The sequence below is a fragment of the Aythya fuligula genome, chromosome 6 (assembly GCF_009819795.1).
Source record: "Aythya fuligula isolate bAytFul2 chromosome 6, bAytFul2.pri, whole genome shotgun sequence".
NCBI classification, from domain to species: domain Eukaryota; kingdom Metazoa; phylum Chordata; class Aves; order Anseriformes; family Anatidae; genus Aythya; species Aythya fuligula.
The window spans coordinates 7944772-7971699 of NC_045564.1; the positions used below are offsets into that span (position 1 = coordinate 7944772).

A 26928-nucleotide genomic window follows, 5' to 3' on the forward strand; every position below is an offset into this window, starting at 1 on the left:
AGACTCCCGCTAGCGATATGCAGAGGACTAATTAGGATATTATTTGTTACCATTTGGAGGAGCAGCTTCTCAGTTTGGTTAGAGGTGAGCACTAATCAGCTGCTGAAATCTAAACTGATTATGTCTGAAGTGTCGACAGATGCAGAACTCCCTGAGTGAAGAACGAACATGTGTCAGCTTTTTGTGACAAGCCAAGGGAATACTTGTTTAACAGAAAAAAACACCCCCCACATTATTTAATTCTGTGCAGCCGTCATGTACAAATAGAATGAATCATGTGAAGAGCAGTGGGATTGAATGTACCAGTCTAACACCCCAAAATAATTACATAAAATGTCCTTGTTCCTCTCAACAGAGCCCAACTCTTTCCCCACTGATGCTTTTATCTTAGTAGAAATCTAGGGGGTAAGTGAGGGCAGAAAGAAAGCAAAACCTCCCAGACTTGCCAGCAAAGCATCCTGGTTCACTGCTCTGCAGAATGCGAGTTAGCACTGTTGTTTAAACACGTGTTATAAATAAATTTTGCATTCCTAAAATACTAAGCTCAAATCCTTTTTCCCTGATCCCAACATCGTCTGTGCAGTCGCATTTCTACGCAGTAACCTATCACCACCCAATACACCTACAGACAACAAAAAGCAATCTTTGCCCTAAGGAGTTTACGAGGGAATTTAGCAGCAATGCCCCCATCCCTTCTCCCAGGCAGCTGGGAAGTAGCAGAAAGGTCCCCGTGCTAACAGGACAGCCACGAGGGCAGCCGGGGACGGACTGCCTGACTTGGCAGGCTTTAGAATTGATTTATTTTTCACATTTTGCCAGAGGGGCTCTCCATTCTGCTTTAAAAAAATGCTTTGAGACTGAAAGGGAGTTAAAACCAGCCCACTGCCTTTGATCTTCTCCCTCAGAGTCAGGACTGAAGAGCTCAGCTCCTTGCAGGAAGAAACATTGACACCCCACTTGTACCGAGTTAGGCAAATGTGTCAGCATTTGCAGGACTGGGGCTTCAAAGACAAGCTTTGAGAAGTGAAAGGAACAGAGGGATACAGCACCAAAATGCCATGTCGTAGCACAGTCACCTGTTCGCCGTTAGCCGATACAAGACGAAGCAGCTGCAGGAGTCACACCAAACGCATCAGACGAGCCAACAACTCGCAGGCTTACCCCGTCCACGTTTTGCTGGACCAGGTACCCAGTTAGTGTCGTGCAACTGTCCAAACTGCTCCTTCCTAAGCAACACGGCTGTCGACGAATTACAAAGGCACTGCAAAAGCATCTCAACTACATAAGGTGCTGAGCATATATATGGAAAGAGACAGCCCATATCCCAAAAAGCTTTAATCCTCCTGAAAATTAAAATCCAAATGAACGTGTGGGTTTGAAATGTCATTGTTCAGCACCAGCCAATGAGATATTCCAGCCTGAGTTTCTGAACCATCTGGTAAAGCATCACAACAGCTTTAAGCATCCAAGGATCTGTCAGGGGCTTTAGTTTAGAAATACTAATAATCCCATCATGTGCAGCTCCTGCTGAATGGAAGATATACCTACTCAATGATTTACTCCCCCCTCCTCTTCCCAACTGAGCTGGCGAGAATTAGCCTGAATAAGATTGGTTACGATGCCTCCATCCGAACAGCACTGCTCATCTGGCGTGGAGCTCCTACCCTCCTCTGCCTTACGAGTCCTGTGGTGGGAAAGAACTGGAAGAACAATTTCCAGGACTAGCATTTAAGGAAGAAAAAGCATTTTGCTTTGAACTACTTAATTCTATTGATTTTATGTTACACATTTTTTTTTTTCTTTCTTACAATTTACCTTGACTTTTAGAGGTGACATTTGGAAAAAAAAAAAAAAGTGGAGGAAGCTCTATGAAACATACTTAACACGTGTGTGCAGCCCACGGGACAAGAAATGCTGGTCTGGTGAAGCCAGCTCCTGGCTGGCAGACAGGCATTTCAGCTTCTATTTGTGGCTCTGGCACTGACTCATGTGGCATGTCACTGACCGAGCCACTTTGGACCAACTCTTCAGGAGCTGTGTCCAGGCTGATGTGTTCCTGACCCATTTTCAGACCTTGTAGCAACCCATGCCATCTCAGGAAGCCTACAACACCCCCGGTAAGGCATCCCAAAACCAAGGGCTTTTGCCCAAAGAGCTCAGTTCCCACCTCTCTTTGCTGAAAGCACCAAGGCTACTGCCCTTTCACCATCAATGCCTCTGAGACCTTTGGGTGAAAGGCCCTTTCTGAACCATTGCCTGCTCACACTAGCGTGAGAGTTGGGGCTTCTTTGTCTCTTCATTCCAGTGTGGTTTGTTAAACCACGCACAGAAGCTTAACGTTCAATTAGCAGTGTAGGACCACTGGTCCTCACCCCCAGTCTGTGGTCAATGTGTTGCACTTGGGAGGTTTTGATAATGCCCACAGCAAGAGAAACTGAAAAATGAGGTGACACGGCACTGAATATGCTAAGTCTGCAGTCCTCTTACTGCCCATGGGCTGAGAGTGGCTGGGGACTGTCCTCCAGAGCAGCAGTTTGCAGCCACCGGAGCATGGAATAATCCTAGGGGCACACAACAAAAGAAAAAAAAAAAAAAAAAAAAAAAAGCAAAGCTGCTATTAAACAGTCTTAAATTCAGTTTGTGAGATCCATAGCTGAAATGCAGAACGTTTTAGGAAATTGAGGAAAATTGAATTAATTTTTTTATTTCAATAATCATTAAGAAAAATAATTGTTTTTGAAAACTGGCCTTTGAAAGTAGCTTAACAGTCCACTAGAAAGGCACTCTAAACCTAATATGCATAATCTTCAGGGGAATGGCTTAGAAATGCTTTGTACACAGCCAATTAACTCTAACTTATTGATTGAGACAACATCTCTTAATTGTTCACTTGGTTAAATGTTTCTCTTTGGAGAATTTGTTCCAAAGAACGACTTTCACCAATTTCTGTGAGCTGCCATTCAGGCTACAGGTGGACACACACAGTCATAGCAGTCACATAGATGGTGGTGAGTTGTTAGTAGTTCAAAAAATAGCAACAACAAAAGAAGCAGAAGAGGTTTGTCTCAGAAAACCACACTGGAAAATAAACACTTGCAGGTAATTCTAAATAGAGACTTGTGAAGTAAAGACAAATGCAGCTGAGCGCCAATAAAGCCCTATCTGTTAAACTCAGCATCCTGTGAGCCGATATTGGGCTTTTAGCACTCACCATTCTGCAACCACTGGAAAAAAATGGTCATGGGTAAAACCCAAAAAGATGTGATAAAGTCTTCCTATTTCGCTGAAAAGCCGCACGTCATTTGCATGAGCACTGGAGCAAATCATTGCAGAAAAATCAGCTGTCAATCAGCTGCTGCTTCTGCATCACCAATTGACCGGAGGGGGAGAAAAATAAATACTTAAGGCAATTTTCAATAGTAAGAACCGTGTTGATATATAAAAGACATTGATCGGTACGTGGGCCAATGGAGAAGCGGTACGAGTTACGAGGTATTGAACTAAGAGGAGTCAAAACCCGCAGCAAAGTGCCAGCCCTTGCTAAACGCATATGCCACCAGCAGCTGAGCATCAGGGAGAGCTTTGCAGAAATGAAGAAGTATTCTTGGTTGATGGGAAAGCAGCCCAGAGCAGGGTTCGTGGCCTTAAACAAGAAGAAAAAAAAAAAAGTAATTCAACAGACAAAAAGCCGAAGCCTCTAAACGTCCAGTTTCTCTCACCAGCAGCTCCTCCACACATCTCTCATCTAGGACACAAGCCTGCGAACGCTGAAATACACAGAAAATTCTCCCCACGTAGGTATTCCTGTGGCTTGCTCTGCTCAGCCAAGGTAGCCATGAGTCAGATCGAAGGCCAAACCTCACACTTCGCACGTGCCAGCCTCTAGCCACAACCTGAGACTCTTATCTCCAAAGGAGAGGTGATGAACACTTTGGTCTTGATCTCCCTCTGAAAGCTGAAAAGGCTGGTGAACGTCACGCGCTAGATGATGATGGTGTCAGAATAAAAAGCAGGTACCAAGTTATCACATCCTCCCCTCACACAGGGCTTTTGCTGGGGGTAGATGAGAAAGCAGACGGGGAAATTAGAGCTGGACAACAAACACCATGGATGTAAGACACAAAGCTTATCGTTAAGGAATGTTCTTGTTTGCAACAACAGTTGAGCTGGCTAAAAATAATCGTAATTTAAACTCAAAAGAAAAATGGAGGCGTTTTCCATTAAAATTGATTTTTCAACTTGTTCTAACAAAAAGTAGAGAAAGGTTGAAAACAAAGGACAAGGAAATTTAATATTAAAGTACTCCGATGCTTTGTAGCTCTTAGCTAAGGTCTGCCGAAGTCAGTAGGTAAGTGCCTTCTTACTGGTGTAATTGCATCTCCTTGCCCCATCCACAATTTCCTCTGCAAGATCAAAACTGGACCAGCTCAGTGCCTCGTGCTGTACAGCCCAGCCTTCCACGGCGAGGCAAAAACACTGCTCCCAGCGTCCCTTACGGAGTCTATTATTTATCAGCTACAAGCACCTGTACTCTGAGATAAAGCGGGTTTCCAGCTCTCGAGATCAGAGGATAACTTACAACAGCATTTTGAAAACGTGTTTGCCCAACCGGGTGCAACTCGGAGCAAAAAGGGAAGCCCTGCAGGACGCGGTGGCCTCGGATGGTCCGACCCATGTAATGTTAAACGGAGACTGAGTGAGGAGGGGGAGCGAGGAAAAGGAAGTGTGCACACACCACGGCTTTGCACTTACATAACGTTTCCTCTCCAGAGTCCTCTACAGAGGAGCACCGCCTGAATCTTCATCATCCCCACCTCGCAGGGATGAAACCGGGGCAGAAACCGGGGAATTTCCCAAGATCAAATGGGTGCTGCGGTAAAGGAGAGGTCACGCTACAAATCTTACAGGCTGATGCCACTCTTATCCCCGGGTCTTCCAGTGGGAAAGAAGGGTCCCACCGTGTAATTGCTTTTCCAACACGGCAAAGGACATCGAGCTTGGAGTTCAGGAAGAGGAGGGGGCGGCGAAGGGCAGACAAGCCGAGTTTCAAACCTTTGGTGCGCATTTATAACGTCGTACAGAAGCTGCATTTCAGGACGGAATGATTATTGATTTCTTAATGGATTACTGCTGCACAAATTTACACTCCCCCCAAAAACATCAATCTTAGGATAATAATTATAAACCTATCACGGGGTACAGAGCCTTCTGACTGAGTAGAAACTTATCGCTATCTGCCGGGAAATGGCCAGTTTTCTGTTTCTCCCGCTCCAACCACATTACAGCACAGTCAGGAGCTACTGAAAAATACATGCCACTATAAAACAAAGTTTGTCATAGCCACGGGACACGCCTCCAGTCAACTTTCATTAAACGGACTCTTTTAAACGGCCGCCCTTAAGACAGTGCTTGATCCATTAATGAACAAGTTAATTAGTTATTAGAATCCTTTTATGTTATTTTTACCATAGTAATGAAGCAGCCACAGCACAGAATGAGACTCCTTAATGGGCAACATACATTCACAAACCCACACACACTCACTTTTTCTGCTTGCCAGCCTGCAGTCAAATGCTTCTGTAGCTTTTTTATTTATTTTTTAGGGAAGGCACCCATGGAACAGCTTTGCTACAAGCAGCATCACTGCAAAAACTACTGAATTATCAAAAGGACTCCCATCGACTTCAAGAGGGGACAGAGCAAACCACTGGAAACAGGCACTACAGAAATTCATAAATGGTTCTAAAACAAACAAAAAAAAAAAAATCAAGATCTCACTATGAATATCACCTACCTCCCGCCCCCTCTTTAACCAGAGACATCACACGAGGTTATAGCCCACCTGTGGCCCCCGGGCTGATGGTGATCTGCAAAGGGCTGGCTGTGAAACCAGTGCTGACCTGCTGCTGGCCCCATCTCTGCGAGGGGCAACCACCCCTCACCAGTGGGCAGAGGAGCAGAGCAGCAAACTCAGCACCTCCCTGCCCCACAGGGACATCTCTGAGCTGAGATCTCTGAGCTCCATCCAGCCACCTTTCCCTCTGCAGAAACATCAGCACCAGGAGCTCCCAGCCCTGCTCAGACATCACCTTGTCCCTGTGAGACCACACAGGACACTGATTGATTCAAGCTAAAAATACTCTATTTCTGTTTCTTTATTTAATAACAACCAAACCAGCCAGCCTGCCAGGGAGCAGGGCATTTTACCTTGCATTTACCTTAAATGCAAGCCTTAAGGAGAGTCATCTCTGCTAGAAGTGCATACAGGCCATGTGGCAGCCATAACATCTTCAAACTGTCTTAGATGAATTGCTCAAAGTACTAAGTGACAGCCCACAAGTCTGGTGCCATTAAATCAGGTTAAACCCTGGCACACATCAGCTTATTTTCAAGTGCCTGCCATGCTGTTTGACCACCGTTCACACCAGTTACACCCTGTGCAGCACCAGGCCCGCTGCACCCAGTGCCGAGCCTCGCTGCAAGCAGGGGTAACACCCCGGGAAGCCAAGTGGCAGAAGTGAAATGGAAAGACAAGGTAGGACCTGATTGTACTCTGCCTGTTCCCTTCTGTGCCTAAAAACGTCACATACAAACATAGCCAGTTGAGGTTTCCCCCAGAGTAAGCTTGTCACTACCTACAACTTGCCTCCATGGTATGGGTCTGCTCCAAAGCGGGTGGAAACGGATGGAGAACCTCTAACCATGAGCTTGGGATCAGGTCCTCAGTTACTCCTGAGGAAGCCCTCCAGCTACATGGCACAGGATTGTCACCTTAAGTCCCATTTACCTGAAAGGCTACAATTCAATTGCAGCAACTTCTTCACCTTTCTCATAGCCTCCCCTCACCCTGGACCCAGACACAGCCACCACAGGAAAGCAAGAACATCTCCAACACACATCATGTTCTGAAAAAGTGGTAAGCAAACAAACAAAAAAAGTCACAGAAAGCAGCATTCTCCAAGGTGCACAGGCCACATAAAATAAAAGCAAAGGGCCCAAAGCGCAACACTTGCCATCAGCTTCAATTAGCAGCAAAGTGGGGTTTGGGAAAACAAGGGCCTCTTCAGAGCTGCTATAGGGCAAAGATGAAATCCCAGAATTAAAAACAAAATCCCCACATGCACATTAATATTCAGAGGCAATTACCTTTCAGCTTAAAGTCAGCCAACATGCATCTTACTACAGCAGCTCTTAAAGCAATCTTGTTTACAATTGGAAATGGATTACATTATCTCAGCTCCACCTATCCACATAATGCAGAGCAAACTGTCAAACATAAAATTACAAAATGGTTATTGTAAGGTATCCCCTTCAGCATAAGAATTAATTTGACCTATTTTATTACTAAATTATTACTCCCACACAAATTTTCTATCACAGATATCTATCAGCGCTGACATTTATATTCCAGTGAGGCACTCTCAGATGCATATTTTCTTCTTCTCCATCTCAAAGGTGTATTGAGCAGATTTGATGTAAACAGCCTCCTGCCAAGCTAGTTAAAATCTTTAAACTTTATACATACAATTAGATTGTGACAATAAGCATTTGCTTTAAAAAAAAGCGATCTACACAGCTTCAGATTCTGAAGTAAAATGCTTCACGAGAAATATTAATCTGCATTTAAGGAGGACCTAGAGATATTTTCCCTCCAGCTCCGGCAGGTTGTTCTCATTGTCACCGAGAGACATGATTTGACACAGTGGCCCTGATTAAGAATGTGCTTAAGTCCTATTAAAGCCAATGGGAGTTAATCAGCTGTTTAAGGGCTTTGCTAAATCAGGACCAGAACAGGAGACATTTCCAAAAAATCTGGGCCTAAACTGCACACGCACTAATTAGCTGCACACACCAATTACATGATTACGGATGAAACACAGTTGTTTAGCATTTACAACAACACACTTTGTGGGGAATCATTTGGAAATAACTTCTAATTACCATTCTGTAGCGGGTCCCACACTGCAGTATAACCCACATATACCGTGGTAATCGTAGTTGAGGGAATGCTTTTTTGCTGTTTGTTTGTTTTTAAATCCTGCCATTAATATTTGCCCAAATTCTCAAGTGGATCAAGATCTGACCCTTCTGGAACTGTGCCGTGCTCGTAGTGGTACCAGCTGAGCACTCAGGCTCTCCTTTCTTATTGCTACTTTTTTGCCTGCAGACAATACTCACTCTTGCATTTCCAAACATAAGATTTGTACTCTGTGCCGCCTAACGACTTAAGCCGGGCGCTCGGGAAACAAACAAATTGGCACAGATTTGCATATTGAGGATTACAGATACCCACAGTGAATTTCTAGCGAGTTACTGTTCCTACAAACCAGGAATTGCTAAAATTATCAATGATCATAGCAGTTGATCTGTCTGATATGAACCAGGATTGCCAAGTCTCACTTCAATGACCGCTAGGTACTGCTTTTTCTTAGCACCAAGTGACTATAAAAATTATCTAAATTAGGGAAAAAAAAGAAAAAGGCATTCCCAGCCCTAGAGGTTGCTGAATAGCCATGCCTCAGTGGAAAACAGCTCAGAGACGAGAAGATACACTGAAAATCACATTTATTAAAACAAACAAAAAAAATCTCATGGCATGTAAGGCAATCTTGCAATTTAAAACTTGACTCATGATTGTGAAAGTTTGGAGTTGGCATGCCAACTTGGTGAGCCATCTGCTCACCAACAATTTATAAACGAGACTGCTGCCAAAGCCACCCGATTACTCAGTTCTAATATTAGTGATGCAACTAAAACATGCTTGTAGGATTTTTCCCCCCCCGTGAACCAGGAAGCAAAGGAAAAAAAATTACATAGGAAAAGTTAAAAAGAAAATAGGGAAAATGTGTTTTTACTTCCTCAAATTTGATTATTGGGAACATTTAAGATTAAATCAATCCTTCAGAACTGAAGGTACTCTAAAGCACTCAAAGAAATAAAAAAAATCGGTAGAGATTAGAGCAACGAGAAAAGGTAAATCATGTACTCTGTATCCAATGTCTATTTCTTTAGTGATTCAAATGATAGTTAAAATAAAACACATTATATGCTAAAAAGCAACTCAAAATAGTATTTAATACATTTGAACAAATGAAAAAATCCAACAAATTGTGTGTGCAGGCTAGCAGGTACAACTGCTGATTACTACTGATGCTAATTTTACCGTTAGGAACGGGCAATTCGGGATAAAAGCACCGCTTTAAACAATCCCTTTCTTATTAAAATTCCAGGTTACATACAACAGTGAAAAAACTGCTGGAAGTTAACCTACGGCAAATAATCCTTGGGGCAAAAGATACCGTAATGAAACTGCATGGAAAATTACTCACTCGTTTTAAAACATGACTCACAATTCAGTTTTGTTGGCCTGAAACTCCAGATGCATCTCCATGGCAAGCCCGCAGCAAATCCCAAAGCACGGCCCCTATTCCCCGCGCTCGGGGATGCGCTGCTACAGCAGTAACCCAGGCACACACAGCGCCAGCCCTGCCACACCACGCCGTCCTCCCATCCAAATCCCAACACGGCTGAACCACCAGCATTATTGTCAGCAGAATTAGGACATTTCTGAGTGCTTTACAGGGCACAGAAGCAGGGCTGAAAGCACAGGGAACCCTGGATGTATTAATTAATAGGACAACGGCAGCAACGAGCATCCTGCTTTACACCTTGCTCTGTCACTGCCAAAAGGGGTAGCTTTCAAAGCTGCGTTTTGAAATTAAAATGCATCATCATTACACAATTACTGTTCTAATTAGCCTCCTCAACAACAGATCAGCTTTATTTACATTTAATTTGGGTTAATGAGTTAGTTGTAGTTTTATCTGAAGGATAATAGGGGAGAATTAATAATTGCTTAATCCACACAAAATTTTGTTGTTCACATAGTGCATGAAATTCTGAAAAACGCTTCTGAACCCTAGCCAACAACCACCAGCATATTTTCACTATCTGAAAGCAGCCAAAGCTCAGCAAATGTTACCACATTACATTAGATTAAACTATTTATGTATATAATTAGAATTATTATTATAAACTACCGTCGTAATTAGAAATTGACATTTCATCGCCAGCTCCCACGAAAGCTTTCTCCCTTCCAAAACACCTGCCCAGGACGACTGATTCAGGTCATCCCCTCGCTGACCTACTGAGACTTACTCCCCTTGGAGCTGCACGAGGAGGTCTCACAGATGCCCAGGCTGGAGAAGAACTGGGCTACTTGCCTTCTCCATGAGTCCTGTACCTCTCATACCTTTCTCCCCAAGGAACCCTAGTCTGCCTCTGAGGCCACTTGAAGTCCTCGATGTTTAACCAGGCATTGGTTCAAAAAAAGATTTTCAGTTTTTGATTTACAGATGAAGTTTTGTGCTGCACTTTCTCAATTTGTCCAGGCTTCCCCTGTGATAAGGCAGACTTTATGGGCTGGCAGGTGGGAAGTTTTGCAAGAACCCTCCGGAGGTGAGTAGGAGAGCCTGAAGTCAGACCGCATGTCCTCGAAAACACTTTCCTGCTGGCAAGCCCAGCCTTCCTCCACCCAAATCTGAGTTCTGACCCCACCACAGGAAACCAGTCAGAAATTCCTTGGTGTATGAGGAGGGAATCTCTTACACCACTGGTTTCATAAGGGCATTCGGATGCCATAGTAAAGAGAACCAAGCAACAGTCAAGAACTTCAGGAAGCAGAGCAGAAGAGAAGGATCAACATCAGCAAAGCGGAGCAGACACCCCAGCACACGGCAGCCCATCGCTGAAGCCTTGCGGAGCAGACACGGCATAGAAGTCAGGGATCTCCCTGCATATAATCACTAAAGAACCTGGGATATGGCAGCTCTCGTTCACGTTTCTCAATGAAAATGTTATTTTCACTCCTTTCCCAAGGCACTGGGTAGGCCCAGAAGAGGGTTCTGCTGCAGAAGGGGTTGCTTTTGGGACACAGCTAAAGCGTCTCGACGTGACGATGAGCAAGTGCTCCACCGAGCAACGTTATGGATTATTTCCTGGAATGCACTGCAGTTCGCTTTGGTTTTGAATACAGATGTGATATATATATTTACTACAGCAAAAATCTCACTACTATCGATCTCTTCATAAATATTTAATGGTTACCAGTCACAAGCTAAATTTAAATAACAATAGCACTAATGACATTAAATAAGTGAAACGCTTTAAAAGTGCGAGGCAAAAAGAAAAAAAAAAAAAAGCAAATACTTTTTTTTCCAGGACTTTAACCCAAGAGCAGCAAGACGGCAACCTGAAACCATGTTACGTGCTGATGGGCTGACTCATGTCTGGTCTCACAGTCCCACCAGCGAGGTGATTTTGCACAAACATCTCACCAGAAGTAGGTTCTGTGAGCAGCAGCCTTCGCAGAGACTGGCTTCCAGCAACTTTTTCCCATGCAGATCCTTTGACATTAGAAAAGGGTGGTGCTTAATAGCTTTTCCTTCAGCGGAGGCAGAATTCACATCTCTCCTCTCTTTCTGGCTTCCTAATTTCATAAGGCTTGCATGATTGTAATGTTTTTCAAGCCCGTACATCTCTATTGTATTTGACCGAGACTCTCTAAAAGCGCTTTTACCGTGGATTCACACACATCACACATGCACAGGCTTGTCACAAACCAGGGCTGGACACATTTCAGATTGTTTTCGCCAGCTGCCTGCCAGCTCCTCTACCTGGTGTTATTTATGGGCAGCTGACTGGTGACAGCATTTACACCCTGAGAGTGCTCTGGCCTGGGATACATATACGAGCATGTGGGAATTTTGGAGAAATACAGACATCCTGCAGCTGATAGAATACAAATTTCAGAGGGCACAGGAATACACTCATTTCTCAAGTACTTGACCCTTCGATAGGCAGCTAGCACATCCTTCTCCTGAACCCCAGAGCTACCTATAATCTGCCATTTTAAAGTCACACACACGAATGATGAAGCTGTCTGCCTCCCACCTATAGGAGCTGAATTCATACTAACACTAATTTCTCTAATTTATCTCCACCTCTTCAGCCTATAATTTTGTTCGCCCATTTGTACCTCTTAAACTGGCACCCTTTGTGAAGCTCTGCAAGATTTATCGTTGAAAAGGCATGATATAATGAGGAGATATTACCTTAAACTCTAAAAGAATAGATTATCCGAAGGATAATACCTAACACTGCTGGAGAGAGAGGCCTGCGTATTTAGGCGAGAGGAAATTTTCAAGCAGGGTGTTTCAAGTAAAGCTGATACCACAGCTTGTTCCACTGCAGCTGTATGGAGATGCACTCGTCTCACCCAGGAGCCACCTGTGCTGGTTCAAGGTCAAAACACCTGGTAACGATGACCCAATTTGAGGAGATACAACCATGAAACTATTACATGCTGTGTCTAGAACATGTCTGCATCTGAAAGGCGATGAGGGTTAAAGCACGATATGAATATAAGGCACAAAGGTGTATTCCAAAATATTTCTGCACTCAGGGAAACGCAGCACACGTGCCAGATGATCGCAGACTCTCCGGAGAGAGAGGCCCCTCACCACAATATTGCACATGAAATACAACACCAAACCTAGGAAAAGACAATTAGAAGAGGTTTGCAAAACTGCTATTAAGATTTGCTCCCCTTCTCAACTCATTACCTGGACAAAGCAAAACACACACTGCAGGATGTCAATTTCTTAAGAAACCATGATGTAAGTTTAAGAGATTAAAAAAACAAACCACCACCAAGCACCAAAACCAAACCCAGTTGCCTGCTTTTGCCTGATCCTTCTCCCTTTGTCACACAACTTGTTTGCTAACCTGAGTAAGGTCTTGACTCTACTGCAACTCTTTCCTGGAAACTTTTTAAATCATCCATGACTTCAAGAGAACAGCTACTCTTCCTCAGATGAATAGACTTCGTGCCTCTTCTGTGTAAAAACACTTGCTGTTTTCATACAGAAAGAAGCAACCTCTTTCAGTTTCAAAAGAAGGGAATTCACACCACCGCACTCGCTGCTCTTTGGACAGAAGGGGGTGTTGAATTCACGCTGCTGGGTTTTAAAGGATGCCCAGATACTGTTACAAAAAATTCTCTCAGTTTGTGTTTTACCGCTGGACTGTTACTTAAGAGAGCACCGTTGCTTGCAGAGGTAATCACAAAATGTCTGGAGGCTGAGTTAGGAACTAGGAGACAGTAGGTGTGAATTCTCACTGCACGCACACACACCACACCTAAAAGTAATTACAGGAAAAATTAGTATGGATTTGGGCATATCAGAGGCTTCTCCAGGCAGCTTGCTGTGCTGCTCACCCCTGTAACTTTCACGGACTGAGGCAACAGACATACCTTGAGAAAAAACAGGGCAACAACTTCTGATGCAATTAGGGCTTTTCAGAAGTTGAGGGAACGCAACAGAAACATGCCCAACAACGAACCAGGAAGGATCCATCCTACTGATGAAGGTCAGAGCACAGATATCTTCAGGATAACATTTGTTGTTGTTGTTCAAGGGGAAGAGAACAAAGGGGATAAAAAAAAATAAATTAAAATATTCCTCCTCAGAGACTCAGGTTTTGTCATGTTTGTGCTTTAAGTGCAGATGTATCACCTCTACGGTGAGCCCTCCACAGAGCTTCCATAGCTAGCAATGAAATACAGACTTGTCTTGCTGTCTCACGTGGGAAGAAACCTCATTAGAAAAAAGGTGATAGACGGGACAGGAAGATAGGGTGATGATCTGCTGTGCTTCACTGCGCCCTACCTTCTTTGGGAACTGCTTCAGATCTGCCCGCAGGACAAAGGGTGACACCAGCAGCACCAAGGTGCAGCCGGGTCTGCAAAAAGCTGCAGTTTGGACAGCAGAGCTGAGTCCTCAAAGTGCTGTCTCCAGCCCAGCAACACTGAGGGAAGAGATGTCAAGTTTTCCCTTCTCACAAGTGTAGTGGCTACACTTGTGGCCAGGACAGGTGGTACCAATGCTTAAGTAGAAAGAGGGGGACCAAAAAAAAAAAAAAAACAAACCTACAAAACAATAACAAAAATAACAAAAACAAATACAAAAAGGTCTTTTCCCAGCTTCTCCAGGTAACCTGAAGCCACGGTCTGTAGAGCATCACGCTTCTCTGCCCGTGCCTCGTGCAAAGTCCGCAGCCTGCTGAGGACAGGGATTCCTACCCATCTGGGGAGGTGATGCACTTCAACTCCACTGTCTTCTGTTCACCACCAGCTGGGGGATGCTGAATTTCACCTGCCCCACACCTGGAGCTGTGGGGCCCTAGGACTGACCTCCAATTGCCTCCAGACAACGAACGCCCTGTTCCTAGGGCACAAGGGGATCTGCCCAGCAACTTCAGCTTCACCAGGAGGTGTCCCCACATGCACCACAGGGGCACCAAGAGCTCTGGGACCTCTCCGGATGTGCGGAGGACAGAGCAATCGTGAGCTAAAAGATCAAATGCAATGCACACAGGTGGTGTGCTGCTTGGCCACAGCAGGGGAGTCAGAGAAGTAATGGAACATAAACCCCAAAACTGGAGTACAGAGCCTAAAAGAAGAGGTACGGAGAAAGCAAAAGCCAGTTAAAAACCAGGAGGTTCTAGTTCACAGAAGTTTAGCTGCCTGATCTGCACGCAGATGAGGGGGATGAATCAGCCCCAGATTTTTCCAGGAACGGCGTCTCCTGCTTTACGACAGGCTCCAGCGTACCACCTGTAACACCGCTCGCAGGTGACCCTGCCAGCCGGGGCCGTGCTCGCAGCAGGAGCTCCTGCCAGCACCGCTCTGCCCCTGGGGGATTTGCAGCTCTCCGAAGCCACAGGCTGACACAGCGGTGCCAGCAGAGGCCGGTAATGTGGAGCTGGCTCCAGATCAAGGGCACGTTTTGCCGGGCAGTGTAATTGGGGTCTGTCCACGCACAGACCTGGTCAGGCTGAGCTGGATGAGAAGAGTTAAAATGCTGTGGCTGCTGCCATGCACGCACACTGGAACAGGGGGCTTTAGGACTACCACAGTTACTCCTGTGTGGGACAGGAAATAAGCTCCACGGGCACTGAGGTACAGCTATCTGTGCCTAATTGTGAGGTTGTAGAAATGAAACTTAAATCAACACCTCAAAGGAGGTGCTGTAACAGAATTCCTGCTTTTGATGAGGTCTAACGGGTGCCATCCGAACCTCCACCCTGAGCGATATATGGCCTCTGCGATTCAGGAAAAAGGAGACACAAGAACACGAGAGGAGTCCCCTGTGCTGACAAGAGTTGGGAGAAAAACCAGGCCCCCATCCCCTAGCCCTGAGCCGTGCCCACCAAGCCTCGCTGCTCCTCGCTGACAGCCCTGGCTGTGCTCCCCTCCCTTGGGCTGAGCAGCCAGCTGCCAGCACGGCACGGCTCTGGGCGAGGGACAACACGCCGTGGCACAGGCTCAGTGCCACAGGCTGGCGACTGGCCTCGTCCCTACAGGCGTGCTGCGCGCTCTCAAGTCTTCCCCGGAGCTGCCTCAAGGCAGCCCCCCTGCAAGAAGTTCCCTTCGCCACAATTCACCGAGGAAAATGAAGAGGAGGGGTACATCATTCCCGCCTGGATAAACACCACTCCTTCCAAACTCCCTCTCTGCAGTAGGAGGACAAGCTCTGCTCACCCTCAGCGATGTGTAAGGACTACACAGGCAGCTGCACTGCCACCTGAAAAGCCTAGCCCAGCAAACAGCATTTAGCTCGTGAAGGAGACAGTGCCAACAGCCCGCAGGAATGGGAAAAGAGGCCTTGATCCAATTTCCTTAAGAGAAAATACCCACTGATTTCAACAGGAGCTGCACCTTCCCCCAGATTTGGGAATGGGAGGGACGGAGCGCTCCATAGCGGGTATCAAGTCACCCAGCCGCTGTCGAAGCGCCGTGCTTCAAGGAAGAGGACTGCTCTTTTCGTTGGCATGTCTGAAAAGGAACTGAAATTCCAGAAGCAGATATTGAAAACATGCTGACTACGAAGCTACCCAGAGGAGCGAGTGTTGTAACAGGGTGTGTACCGAGGAAAGTTAACCGAACCTGACAGTCCCAGAGAATAACAGAAGCTCCCTCAGAAAGGTGTGTGCTGCAACAAAGCCCTGGCAGATGACCTCTCAAGAGAGTTCCATCAGAATGAATAAAAACCTATTTAATGAGATTAACTGATCAGTTCACTCCACCCTCATTATAACACTCACCGAGAGGGAGGAATGTTTTTACAGCCAAGTATCTGATCCCGTCGGGAATGCCAGAGACGCACTGACAGAAGAGACGAGAAATACACAGAAGTTTCAGCAGCTCCTTGGTGTTTGCCTACACGCAGGGCTTGTAGTGCAGAAACTACGTCAAGATTTTAACCATACCCCTGTGAAGGATCGAAGCTGATGTGAATAAAACTACAGCCCAAACAGCATCCCAGCAAACGTTTCATTTCCTGGTACTTTTTCTTTTCTTTTTTTTTAAATTTAAATGGGTTCAACACAACTTTGGAGAGCTTCAGTTTCTTATATGTGGTCAAATATTTAAAGCCCCATCCTCACCTTATCCCCCTCCCATTAAACTTCAAGAACGGTAATTGGCTAAAGCTTTCATAAATATTATTCCCCCAAGCAATTCTCAGGGAGTCTGGGGTTACAAGACTGAAGCAAAGTCAATGCTCCTGTAAGTGTCAACGTAGCTCACTTCTTCCCATTCCCTGCTGCGCTTTTATCGAGCTCTTCTCATGTCTAAGCTTGCCTTGGCGTAGCATGTCTTTGCCACCCTTCAACCTGAGAAGTCACAGGTACATCTGAATTTAGGCACCACTGTGGAATTCCCCAGCTGACCTCTCTGAACGTCACCCCGCCAAGGTTGGCAAGGCAGACACAAAGGTCTGGAGGATGCCTCGAGAGAGTCAGAAGCCCACCTCCTGCACTGACAGCCCAGACCAGCAGATGTTGCCTACCCTGCTCCTCAAAAAGGCCTCCGAGGAGAGAGATTCCTCAGCACCATGAGGTAATCCAGCCCGAGTTTTTAGCACCATATGCAGCGTTTCACACTTTGCATGTATTTGGAAGAACTGGAGACCTGAATCCCCACTTGAGAGCGCGACAGTCGGGCTGCCAGAATCCTTCACGCAGCGGTGCCTGTGTCAGGGGAGTGACTGCCTCAAAGCACCAACTCGATTCCTCCCCCTGCAGCCCGGCCCCGACACCCCAGCCACCAGCCCCAAGGAAAATCCTCCTGCAGAGGCTCAGCCACCTCACGCACTGAAAAAACACTTGTTGAGCCAAAAGGAATCCCAGCACGAGGTCCAGCCTCACTTGCCTGGGCAGTAGTGCTGGCGATGGCATGGCTTGCTTGCTGCATAGCTGAGGCATAAAGCAATCTCTAATTTTACCCGGTTTCATCCCAAAAGGCGGACTCTGTAGTTGTGTTTCTTTATCAATACAGATGTGGTGCTGATACAGCGGTGGCACATGAAATATTTTGCTCGGGGCAACACAAGTGTGACAAAACAGGGCTTGTATGACAGTTCACAGTGGAAAACCGAAAGTAGTCAAGAAAGACGTGGGGTTTTGAAGCTACAAAAAAAATAAAAAGCAACTGAGAGTCCACCACAGTCCACCCTGACTGCTGGGAATCCAGCACTTGCTGCTTCATCATGAGACCTTGCCTGAGCTCCCTACAACAGATTCTGGCCGTGAATACTGATAGAGGAACCACTCACGCTTAACACGGCTGTCCCATCCGCGCTCTTGTCAGACAGCGCGATCATTCCCCACCACGCAGAAAATGGAATCGCCTCGTTACGTTCAGCAACTGAGTCAGCCAACAATGCTATTTTCTTAATAAATTATACCTCATAACTTAGTAACGCTTCTAAGCTATTATAAACACATCTTGAAAGCGTACCACAATTTTAATCAGTTCCAACCATCAGATGTTGGGTTTGATATTTATGATTGTTCTGCCTCCATTTTGTTTAAGGGCTCCTATTGTCTATGAAAGCAGAGATAAGAAAGTTATCTAGGACGCCCACTGTAAAGTCTCTAGTTTAAGAGGAAATTTCCTCAGTCCCTGACTGTCAGATACGACTCGCTGCTGTTACTTTCCATAGCATACCAAGCAAGTGGTCTTACGAGGAACAGCCTTTGCCCTACACGAGCGGTCACCAAGTGAAGTATCCAACAACAGAGCCTTGAGGCTTCTACAGGGGACCCTCTAAGCCCATTTTAACCTACAGGGGGGAAAAAGTAATAACTAGTAAGAACTTCGTGTGCTATTAAATAAACGATTTCCAGCCACCTCCTGATAAAAGCCTCTTTTTTTAGAGACCCCCCCCATCAGCCTTTAAATTAGCATACCAGTTCCTACTCTGAGGTTCCTGATGGCTTGCAGCTCAGTTCAACACCAAGCAGAGGCAACAAGCCTGACTCCCTCGGGCTTTGTGGGGTCCAGTGAGCAGATTAATGGCACCCAGGGAGCTCCTCAGCACCCAACACAGAGTTAGTTGAGCAGCCCTTTGGCACCCAGCTCCTCGCATCACCCTTTGAAGGGAGTATTCCTACACAAGGTCCGAAGAAAATCTTGACTTCCAGATTCGGGGCTATGTGAATACATCATCTGTAATCAGCAGGTATAGCACTAATTTGTCTTTTGCTATACAAGAAAGCGAGATGATCCATCAACCTATTCAGTTTGACTATTTACACATATTTTAAATCTTTGCTTACATAAAACTACAATAAAGTATTTTAGAACAGAGCATCTGCCAACATGCATACAACGTTCTGCTAAAGGCAGATGCATACCGTAAGGTATATGTAAGATCATTAGTTAGCTATGACAGGCGATTTGCTGTGATTTATCTTTCAGGATCACCTCATTCACAAGGAAAATTGAGTGTCGGCCCCATCCATAACCTATACATGCAGTCTAGATACTTGAAAATGATAATAGGTTAAAGGATGCAGCAGACAACTCTCCACAGCGAGCCAAAATATTTAACCCGAAACCTTTTGGAACAGAACCTGAAAACATCAGTAGCCCAGCCAGAACTCCTACTAACATGGAATTGCCAGGGGCTAATGAGCATAGAAAACTCTTTACCTAGCACATAATTTTACTGTTGCTGGGAGAGCACTGCTCAATTGTTTCGGTACAGATCCAAGAAATTTGCTTCTTATGGTTTTGTCTCTGTTTGAGGCAGACACAAATTAAAGCTAAATTAAGAGCTGTGGTTCAAAGCGAGTCAATGGAACGCGAGAACAAAGGTCAGAGCTCCGAGCTCTGCCCTGCAGGTGCATATCCCGAGCGCTCGGCGAGACAGGGCCGTCCACCTTCTGGGGACAGCTGGCAACAGAACCGGGAGCAAAGCCTTTGGGGCCCGATCTTCGTACCACCTCCTCCAGCAGCAAACCCCACGCAGTTGGCCGGTGTGCCCTGGGCTTGCCAAGAATGGGAGGCTGACAGCAGGGCAGTGGCTGCGCTAGAAATTAAGGGGCACTGCGTAGAGCACAGCCATTTCCTCCCCTCACGTCCCATCGCTGCTTCACGGGCCTCCTTGCAGCACCACAGCAGGATGGATGACGGCTCGTTCCTGTAGCAGTAACTGAAGTCATACTTAGTTTTACAAATTGCCTTTCCTCCTCACTCTCCTCTCTCTAAAAAGGTTTCCTGAAGCACAGCCTGGTGAGTTAGTCTGTGCATGCTAGATTCAAGATTTGCCCCAAACCCTTAAGTGAACCACCTTAACAGCTGCCACAAAAGCCAACAACCTCTAATCGATACCTTCCATGTTTAACACAGAAACTGCCTCTCCCCAAAACATTCCCATGCCTGCAAAGAACAGCTAAGTGACAACAAATTTAAGATGCTCTTGTTTTGCATGGCTTAAGAACCCCAGGCAGAGCCCATCATTTTCCAACAGCAGCATGTACTTAACAAAAAGCAGCAGTGATGAAGGCAATTGAGACACCTGCGAGATACCACAAGACACATTAAAAAAAAAAAAAAGATATTCACCAAGGCTGTAAACGCATGTGTGTTGCATGAAGTAACGATGCTTAAAAATCATTGAAAACGTTAACACAATGAACATGAAAATATTGAATGCATTAGAGTATTTTTGCATGACTTCATCCTAGATCTTTTTATTCCCTAATTTGACTCTGGTTTTTAGTCTAGATTATAAAGAAGATTTAAAACAGGGAGCTTTTTTTTCTCCCTTCCAATGAAGCCTTCCCATTAATAAAAAGGAAACAAAGAAAATGAAGAAAGTGAGTAGTAAAACTTTTACAACATAATAAAATATATCAGAATCCCAGTGCAGCAGGATTGGAATTGTCTAAAGATGCTGAATTATGATAGCTTGTCATATAAAGTTCAGTCCAGAGTATTAGCAATCATATTCTCTAGCAACATGTATATAATTGGTAGGTCTTCATTATAACCCTCAGTTTTAAAGGCTCATAAAAACTGCGTTTTACTCATAATTTGCAGGAGGAAAAAAGAAATTCTTAAAGGAAAGGAACATCTTTCTCAGTAAGAAAGACTTTGAAGGCAATGCACCGTATTTTAAAGCAAGCAACTCTAAGTGCACTCTCTTTCTTTTGCACGCTTTGATGGGGTATTATACAGGCAGTTTAAAAAGATAAATACGTATCTATAGCACGCAGACTAGAAAGAAAATCAGTATCACATGCTATAGAGAGGAACCTTCTGAAAGTATACTGTAAGCAAAGCACACCACATTATTTTTGAATACAAGTACTGGGATACTCTAAGGTAAGTATCTCAGTGCAAAATTGTAACCAGAAGTAAAACAAGCAAACACAAAAAGAAAGGAGGCTACTTTACGAAACATATATAAACTACATTTATTTGCCTCAGTACTACAGCATGAAAAATAATTATGAAAGTATTACGAGCACTTGACACTCACAGAAGGCTCCTAAATCTCTTCGCATTTTCTCAGTTTCTTCCTCGACACTCTAAAACAAAATCCTCTCAGTTTGTTAGCGAGTCAGCTACTGAGTGCCATAAATTTCCAATTATCCCAGCCATCCCTGGACCCGCCAAGGCAAAGCTACGGTAATGAATAGGATGCTGAAGCTTCTATATGGAACAGTAAAACACAACCTGCCGTCAAACCCAGACATTTTAACTTTATACTTTTGCCAGAGTAAAGCCTTTTTGTAAATAGAGCGTGTTTGTTTTCAAATAAAACTACTTCAAGCTGTTTCTGGAAGCACAGTAAATAGTAAAAAAATAATAACAGCAACAATTTGCATTTGGATTTCAAACCCTGATGAAACAAAGCCAGCACACGTCAAGCCTAGCGTTTTCCTACCTGGAACAGGTAAGGACCAGCTCTCAAATGCCACCTTGGGATAGCTCAGACTAGTAATCCCGTTCATGTTTAGATGAGACACCAGCATGAACAAGAAAAAAAAAAAAAATCTACCCCGTCCTCTTCTTTTATTAGCAAAGCCTAGAGCGGCGGTTAAGACACAGAAAGCAAGCCGAGGACCCGGACTAACCCAAACACGCTGCTCAAGAGAAACACGTTTAAAAGAGACTTACTGCTTGCCATGTGACTTGGTGAGGTATGCTGCCCATTGGGTGTACTGGAGGTGAGGTCAATAGCCATGTTGGAGTGCTCCCTTTCGGGTGAAAGCTCATTGTCACCTGCTTTCACAAAACAAGTCACCCATGAGTTTCCATCCCGCTGTCCCGCAAAGAGACCCCCTGATTAAGAGCTATGCCTCGCTGCGCCCCTGCCCGTCCTCCCTCTGCGAGGGGAGCCTTCCAAAGCCTGTGCGAACTGGGTTCTCAGTGGCCACAAGTAAATATTTGACTGACTGATTTTAAGAACCCCCCTCGAACCTACTGTCACTAGTCTCTTATGAAAAATCCTGCCCCAGCTGCTTCGTCTCAACAGAAGCGAGGATTGCTTCTCTGTTTGCAAACACTGAGAATCAGGACGGGGCAGGAACGGGCTGAAATATTACTTTACAGGACAGACTTTCCCTTCAGAGGCTCCAGCTAACTGACAGTTAAACAACGCACTCGGAAAGACGCTTTGCCCTGACACAGAAAACAGGAGAAATGCACAGTGAAAGGCATTAAAAGTTTCTGGCTGCAATGTGGATTTTTGAAAATGAGCTCTCTCTCTCTCTTTTGTAAAGTTCATTCATCCTCAGCAAATATTTAAATTGCGAGGTACTCACCCATGAGCCCATACCCACACATTTCTCAGCCATACACCAAGTTTATGTTTAAATGCCATTAATTCAGCGGCATCTCAAAGCAAAGCCCATACAGAAGCAAGCTAAAGTTTCAGGTGTCTGCATGACAAAAAGATAGTGGGAAAAGGAAAGTAATTCAGAATAATCAAATAAAATGACTACTTACATGTTATATATCCATCAGCAGCCTCTGCTTCCATAGTCAAAGTGCAGTGCTGCAAGGCAGAAAAGTACACCCTCAAAGACGCCTGTCAGTATCAACCATTAAATGATTAAACTTACTTAAAGCCCTAAGTAGTTACCCATTTTACTGCTGTTGCAACCATTGCCTAGAGAAACACACAAGTGTAGTGCATGTGCTCGTCTGCGAATCGCTGAACTCTTCCTGCAAATTATCTGAGCAGAGAAATCCAGCTGTCCCCTGGGCAGCCTGTGCTGGGATCTTCTTGGTCTCACCAAGAGCTGTTCCCCACTCGCCTTTTTACCTGATTTGAATTCTCCCTCCCCAGACTTTCCACTTGTTTTGTCCAAGACAGGATTGCAATTCTTTATCAATTATCAGCTCTCACAGCCAGAACAGACTTGAAGGAGATTGCTACTCTTAACAATTGCTCTTTTCACACGTACTCCGGGAGACTCCATCCTGTTCTGAACGAAATAAAGCCTTCTGTGCCCATGCCCCCTCGAGAGGGTCCTCACGAGCCTTTGTCTCACACCACCACACACACCTGTACACGCACCTGCTCCTTCTAACCTTACTGATCTGCCCCAGCACGGGGCTGAATGTCACACTGGATGCTCCCAGACCATGCATTTTTTGGCATGAAGCAATCTTAAAGTTTCTGGAAGCACTTTGCTGACACAGAACAAGCTATTACTTTCCAGAAACCCAAGTAACTGTATAGAATGACACCCCCTAGCTATCATTTGATATATATTGAGAAAAAGAAAGAAAGAGAGAGAGAGAGAGAGAGATCAATAATCATAACTATGTTCTTTTAAGTGGAAAAGTTAAGAAACTGACATGACCAGAGGAGAATTTTATTTCCTCTCTCCCTCCATGGCCTCTTTTTTGCCTTTAGTTTCAAAACTCTCACTGCACCAGGCAGCTAAATTATTCACAATGAGCCATTTCTGTATTGATCGCCAAGTATATTTAGCCCTGGCTCCTGGAATTTCTCCATTACTTACTGGAAAACAGGCAGCTTCACTTCTTGTCTCCAAAACCACTTCCCTCCCCCTCCCTTAACCCGCTTTCCTCCCTCCCCGACCCCCCCCCCCCCGCCTCTCCCCCAATAAATAAATACTTTTCTCTCTGTTCTTCCTTGGTATAAAGCAGATCAAATTCCCAAGGCATTCAGCACATAACACTTAAATTTCAACCTGCCCGGCTGCTACCAAACTCTCTTCGGTTACTGATTTTTCACATGACTTTAAAAAAAAAAAAAAATCTCCAAAAAGTTTCCAAAACAGGTAAGCCGCTTCCTCAAAGCCCTTCAAAATTACCTTATCTTCCCCCTAGTCCAGGTAGGCAGGCACACACTGAGAAAAAGAAAGAAACATCAGAAGCAACAGGGAAAGATCATCCCAGCCAATGAAGTGGAAGGAAAGAAATGGGAGGAAGGGAGGAGGAAGAGAAAGGAAGGCAAAAAAGAAACACAGAAACATCCGTAACCAAAATTAAAACACGGTTTGGCTTTTATTTTTTATTTCTCCAAGCGGGGGGGAGGAGGAGGAGGAGGAGAAGGGGAGGGGGGGGGGGAGAGGGAAAAAAAGTTCGGTCACCATTTTTAGGCTGCGATGGCAAATCCCGGCTGCTAAGCTCTCCTTTGCACGACGAATGAAGGGGAGGGGAGAGGGGGAAGAGACGGAGAGAGAGTTTTTGGGTGTGCTGAGGACACAGCGAGATGGGGAAAGTTTAAAAAAATAAGGAAAAGGTTGGGGGGGGGGGGGGGGGGGGGGGAGAGAAAGCCGCCCCCGGCACTTACAGGTGGGGCATGCGGAGCCGGGCAGCCCGGGGTGAGGCGGCGGGGACGGGCGCTCAGGAATGGCACATAGTTTGAGGGAAGATGAAGAACAAAAAGGGAGAGGGAGGGAAGGAAGGGGAGAGGGAGGGAAGGGGAGAGAGGGAGGGAGGGAGGGGAGAGGGAGGGAGGTCAGCCGGTGCTACAGCAATGCGATTAACCAGGAGGGAGAGAGAAAAACTTGATCCACCGGTTCCTTCCCGATCGGCACGGCAACGGGAGGCGAGGGGGGGACCCGGGGAGGCTTTGGGGAAGGTTTGAGGGGTTTGGGATTTATTTAATATTTTTCTTTTTGGGTGGGGGGGTTCAGCGCCTCAGCGCCCGCACCCCGCCCTGCGAGCCCAGGCCAACTTCCCCGGAGCGTTTAAAAAATAAAATAAAATAAAATAAAAGCACCAAAAAAAAATAAAATCCACCACAGGTCCTCATCCCTGCCTCTGGCAGCCCTCAGCACGACCTGTCAAAGTAACCCAAGTCCTGCCGGGGGGATTTTATTCATCGCCCCCCCCTCCCCAGAGGGCTCCTCAAGGCAGGTGGCGGAGGGAAATGGCAGTTGTGGCCGGGGAACGGCCACCGCTCCTCTGCTTTACCGTCGTATTTCTTTATTTTCGGGGACACACACACACACACACACAGCAACAAGTCGCCCCCTCAGCGACCGGCACTTGGGGGACCCCCTGGGCAGGGGGAGGAGGAGGGGGGGGGGGGGGAGGTGGAAAAGGGGGGCAAGAAAAAAAAAAAAAGAGGAATGGAGGAGGAGGAGGAGGAGGAGGAGGAGAAGGCAGGCGCGGCTTTACCTCAGCGAGTCCCTTCCATCCCCCTTGTGTGTGTGTGCGGGTGTTTGTGCGGGGCACGGCGGCCGGCTATGGAAACTGAGGCAGCGGCGCCGTAGCTAGGGGCGATCCGCCGGGCGCTGCCGCCTCCATCTTCGGCGAGCGAGCCGGGGGTTAGCCCGGGACCGCCTGGTCAAACCCCGAGAAACCGATCCGCCGCCGGCCGCCACCGCCGCCGCGCTTTCCCCCCCCCCCCCTTCCCCTGCCTCACACGCGCCCTGACACGCTCACACGCAGCCCGGCCGGGGGCGCGCAGCGTGAGGGGAGAGGGTGAGGGAAAGGCGGGGAGGGGGGGGACCCGCGCGCGTGCCCGCGCCGGCATGGCCGCTCAGCGCGCTCGGCAATCGATTAGGGGACGAGGAGCCGCGGAGGCGCGCACACGCGCACGCGCGCCGCCCCCTCAGGGCAGCGCGGCGGCAAGCGGGGCGCGCCCCCCCCCCCCCCCCCTTTCCCTTCCCTCTCCTCAGCCGTCGTCGTGAGGGAGGGGTGGGTGGGTGGGTTGTCGTCGGAGTCATGATTCAGCACTTCTGGCTTTAACCCTCTTTCAAGTGTTTCCCTTCGGAGCCCTGCTGAAATAAATGCGTTTCCAAGCGGTTTTCAGTCAGAAATAAAGCGTTTCCCACAGCAGCCACCCCAAAGACACCACCTCATGCCCCCACTGAGGACACCGAGTCACAAGGGACATGCCGGGCCTCATGGAGGGCCCAGGCGGAGGTGTGGTGGTGAACACTTAGGGCACAGGTAGCCCACTGCCTTCATCGTGTCACCACGGACACCCAACTGCCTTCATCGTGTCACCACAGGCACCCCACTGCCTTCATAGTATCACCACAGGCACCCCACTGCCTTCATCACATCACAACAGACACCCCACTGCCTTCATCACATTACAACAGGAACCCCTCTACCTTTATCATGTCACCACAGGCACCCCACCGCCTTCATAACGTCTCGGTCCAGTGCCACAGGGTCGCCCCTCGACATCGAAGCTGAAGGGAGGGATGTGGGCGAGTGTGGGGTGCCAGAAGGCGCCTGGGTTAACTCTCGGACACTCTGGTTGTGTGTCGTGTGTTACATACACAAATATTAAAGCCACTTAAATTTGGAAAGTCAAGTGCACAAGCATTAGGAAGCATCAGACTCTAGGCTGCACGTACACTCCACCATTACACCCAACAGGAGCTGACAGGGAGTTATCCTTCACCTACGCTGGTCACCAAAGGGGAATACCACACGTTTTGCCAGAGTTTCAAACATTTTCTGACTGGAGTACCTCCACCACTACATAGCCATATTCTCTGCGTATTTATGGCATATTTATGAGCATGGCAAGGCTGTAGGTATCTCCAAGTCTTGCGTTCAAACAAAATCTTACCTACATCCTCAACTCCTACTCCAGCTATGTGCAGGTGTAATGTTGAGATCCCATTGCAATAGGCACTATAAACCCTCCCTTATTAGCTTGGCCACTTCGTATCGAATGACATCCTGCTCTGCAGTGACAGAGCCACCCTATCGTGAGAGAGGGAGACAAACTCCACTTTCAAAAATACATTAAATTATTCAGCGAGCCAAAAAGAGTGAAGTTAATAGCTCTCTCCACAGCGCTACAAATTTTAGCCAATTAGTCATTACGCCACATCTGTGAAGTGGGTTAATTTAACTCTTCTCATTTTGCATAGGAAGGAGGCAGAAAGGTTAGGGGACTGGCCCAAGGCCACAAAGAGCTGTACTCAGAGCTGAGCCTAGAAAGCAGACTTCTTGTTTCCCACGCCTACGTTTCAACAACTAGACTTGGCTTGCCTACATCAGAAAATAGACTGGCATAGCTATAGCTGTGTAATTATACCATAACAGCTCTGCCGGAATAA

At 46.4% G+C, this 26928-nt stretch overlaps 1 protein-coding gene across 7 annotated transcripts in view; it reads right to left on the bottom strand.

Moving 5' to 3' along the window:
- IKZF2 (IKAROS family zinc finger 2) overlaps positions 1-25213 on the bottom strand; it is a 106702-nt gene extending 81489 nt beyond the window's left edge. For 3 of the 7 annotated variants that reach the window (XM_032190202.1, XM_032190199.1, XM_032190197.1), the window contains exons 1-4: positions 25022-25213; positions 23707-23742; positions 22367-22415; positions 21536-21640 (exon numbers count right to left, since the gene is read on the bottom strand). In XM_032190202.1, coding sequence (XP_032046093.1) covers positions 21536-21640; positions 22367-22400 — 139 coding nt within the window. In that variant the 5' untranslated portion in view covers positions 22401-22415; positions 23707-23742; positions 25022-25213. Of the gene's footprint in view, positions 1-21535; positions 21644-22366; positions 22416-23706; positions 23743-25021 lie in introns of those variants that run through there. The other 4 variants (XM_032190198.1, XM_032190200.1, XM_032190203.1 and 1 more) reach the window with 4 other exon arrangements.
- Positions 25214-26928: the final 1715 nt, after the last annotated feature.